This window comes from Anopheles darlingi, chromosome 3 (assembly GCF_943734745.1).
Source record: "Anopheles darlingi chromosome 3, idAnoDarlMG_H_01, whole genome shotgun sequence".
NCBI classification, from domain to species: domain Eukaryota; kingdom Metazoa; phylum Arthropoda; class Insecta; order Diptera; family Culicidae; genus Anopheles; species Anopheles darlingi.
This window is the reverse complement of record NC_064875.1, coordinates 59,607,042-59,609,541: the sequence shown is the minus strand read 5'-3', so window position 1 is coordinate 59,609,541 and position 2,500 is coordinate 59,607,042. Positions and strand designations below refer to the sequence as shown.

General features: G+C 53.0%; 2 protein-coding genes across 3 annotated transcripts in view; one reads left to right on the top strand and one right to left on the bottom strand.

Annotated features, from left to right (window-relative positions):
* The window catches only part of LOC125957917 (uncharacterized), a 4,594-nt gene that overhangs the window by 458 nt on the left and 1,636 nt on the right, over positions 1 to 2,500 (top strand). For both annotated transcript variants that reach the window (XM_049690962.1, XM_049690963.1), the window contains exon 2: positions 1 to 1,330. This exon is cut by the window's left edge. In XM_049690962.1, the coding sequence (XP_049546919.1) occupies positions 1 to 1,330 (1,330 nt within the window). The remainder of the gene's footprint in view (positions 1,331 to 2,500) is intronic.
* Positions 1,301 to 2,500, bottom strand: part of LOC125957937 (vacuolar protein sorting-associated protein VTA1 homolog) — a 1,233-nt gene continuing 33 nt past the window's right edge. Inside the window, exon 1 of the mRNA XM_049690992.1 lies at positions 1,301 to 2,500. This exon is cut by the window's right edge and continues 33 nt beyond it. Coding sequence (XP_049546949.1) covers positions 1,465 to 2,412 — 948 coding nt within the window. The 5' untranslated portion in view covers positions 2,413 to 2,500 and the 3' untranslated portion in view covers positions 1,301 to 1,464.

Genomic DNA, 2,500 nt, shown 5'->3' with positions numbered 1-2,500 from the left:
GGCCAGCACTCGACGCTCGATGCAGGATTTGGCGGAGTCGAACGCGGAGCGGGAGAACCGGTCGCTGTTGTCCGTACACAACAAAAAGGACATTCACAGCTACTTCCGCCAGTGCGAAAACGGCAAGAAGCGAGAATGTGTGTACTGCGAGTGGAAGACGATACTCAATCTGACGCGGATGCGAAACCACCTCGTGATGATGTGCAAGGAGGTACCGATTTCGGTCCGGGCTCAGTTCTTGAAACTGGAACTTGTCGAAGCGAAGGAGGAATTGTTAGAAACGACGCAACCGGAGTACGAGTCGTTTCGCATCGTGAACGTGCTGGAGGATGGAGTCCGCAAGGATTTTGAGATCGTCTCCAGCGACCAGCTGCCGGAAGAGGTGGATTCGCTAGAGGTGGTGCATGAGGAGGGGGACGTTACGAACCCGAACAGCACCTACTACTACGAGGTGAACCAGGAGGATGGATACTTCCTTCAAGAGGTAGACGATAACGATCAGCATACAGCCAACGAACTTATAGCGCTCGACAGGGCGGACGAGAGCCGTAGCGCTTCCGAATCTCGCTCCCTGCACCACAAGAACGATGAACAACAGCACAGGCAGCAGCAGCGTTCCACCGTGGCCAGTAAGGTCGTTATGGTAGAAGAGGACTCAAATGAGGAAGATGAAGATGATGGTACGATCGAAGCTGAGAAGCAGCAGCAGCAGCAGCATGAAACAGAGCGACAAACGATGGAAAATGAAGCTGCTGAAGACACGCTACTCAATCTGAACTGTAACAATTGCTTCTGGTGCCAGAAATCGTTGATGGCAAACGGTGGGACGGCGATCATGCGAAACAATAAGCTTTACTGTTCCCGTGTGTGTGCGATAGCGAAGAAAAAGCCTAAGACTCCCGAGCGACGAGATTCCGGCAAGTCGCCGGAACCGCAACCATCCAGGCCAGTCTCTTCCGCCTCATTTTCCTCTTCCACGGCCGGCCCCAGAGGAACCTCTACGCCGAACCAACCGAAATCGACCGACGATAAAGCGAAGCCGAACGAAATCTCACTTCGAAAGCGAATTCTACTCGGTTCGAAACCAATCTTGCGACAAAAGGCGGTGATCGCCTCACGGGTTACGAATCCTCTAGCAAGGGTTTCACATTCACCGAAGAAACGCGGCAATAGTGGTCCACTATTGCGTTCCGAAAAAGTATCCATTATCAAGAAGGAAGATTCGCCGAAGCAGGTACAGCAACAGAAGCAGCAGATGAAAGCAGAACCGTTGCCGACTAAAGAGATAGAAAAACCCGCCACGCCAATTCGTTCCAGTACCTCGTCAATGGTACGTGTTTATTATCGTTATATAGTTTATATTATTACAGTAACATATAGAAGCAGATTAAGGTTAGTAACTGAGTAGCAGCACAACAAAATGGGATTAATGGGACGAGCACCCCCTCGAGTGCCTGAGTGGAGCTATTCGTCCTTGCCTGTCTGCAGTAAACGAAGCGCTTTTTGAAGATTTGTGATCGACGTACCGACGTCATCATAGTTTAAGGCACTTTCGGCCCAGCGACAATATTTTTGCGCCTTGACGACCTGTTCCGGCAGCAGCTGCACACCGGACGGATTGACGACCTTCAGTGTATCGAAGGTGGAACCACCGGTATACGGTACGAAGCCACCGGGGGATTTCTCCGGTTCACTCGGCGGTGTCGGGGCCTTCAGTTTGCTGAACGGATCCGAATGATCGATTTCGATCGAATTGTTGGTTCCCCCACCAGCGGTTGGTGGCGGTGTTGGTTGAAATCCGACATGGCTCGGTCCGGGCTGTGGTTGTGGGGCAACCGCTGGTCCAGGTGCCGGCCCTGGTGCTGGTCCCAGCTTTGCCAGCTCGTTCGCCAGCTCATCCGTGTCGTCTTCCATCGGCAGTGGTCCAGCGACGGGCGTTTCTCCGTTCTTCAGGCAGTTGTGAATGTACGAGGCCTTCCATTTGGCGTACTTGCGGTTCTGTGTTACCTCCTCGGTCAGCTCGCCAAAGATGAGACACACGTCATAGATCATGCCGGCCGTGTAGAAGGCTTTCACGACGTTCTTGCCAAAGTTGGCGGCCCGATCCTGCTTGTCCGCGTACAAGAACAGCTTCAAGGCGTAGTTCTCCAGGTACGCCTGGGCCGCCACTTCATGCGTGATCGACTCGTTATCCGCCATCTGGGTCTTGGTCTTTTCCAGCCAGTCCATGATAGCGAGCAGCAGCTTGCGATCGTCGGGGCTCTGCTGCGGGATCTTTAGTCCCGTCTGGAGCGCATACAAACGACACCAGTAGGCGACGATCGGATCGCGCCCATCGTGCTCCTGTGCCGTCTTGAGGTAATGCTGAATCGGTTTCATCACCGGCGAAACGGCCGGAAAGTTGGTCGCCATCGCGCGTCGAACAGAGTAAACGGGAGAGAAATATCAACTAATTATTTACTGGTCCTTTAAACGCAAAACAATGATGAGTAATCGTTTG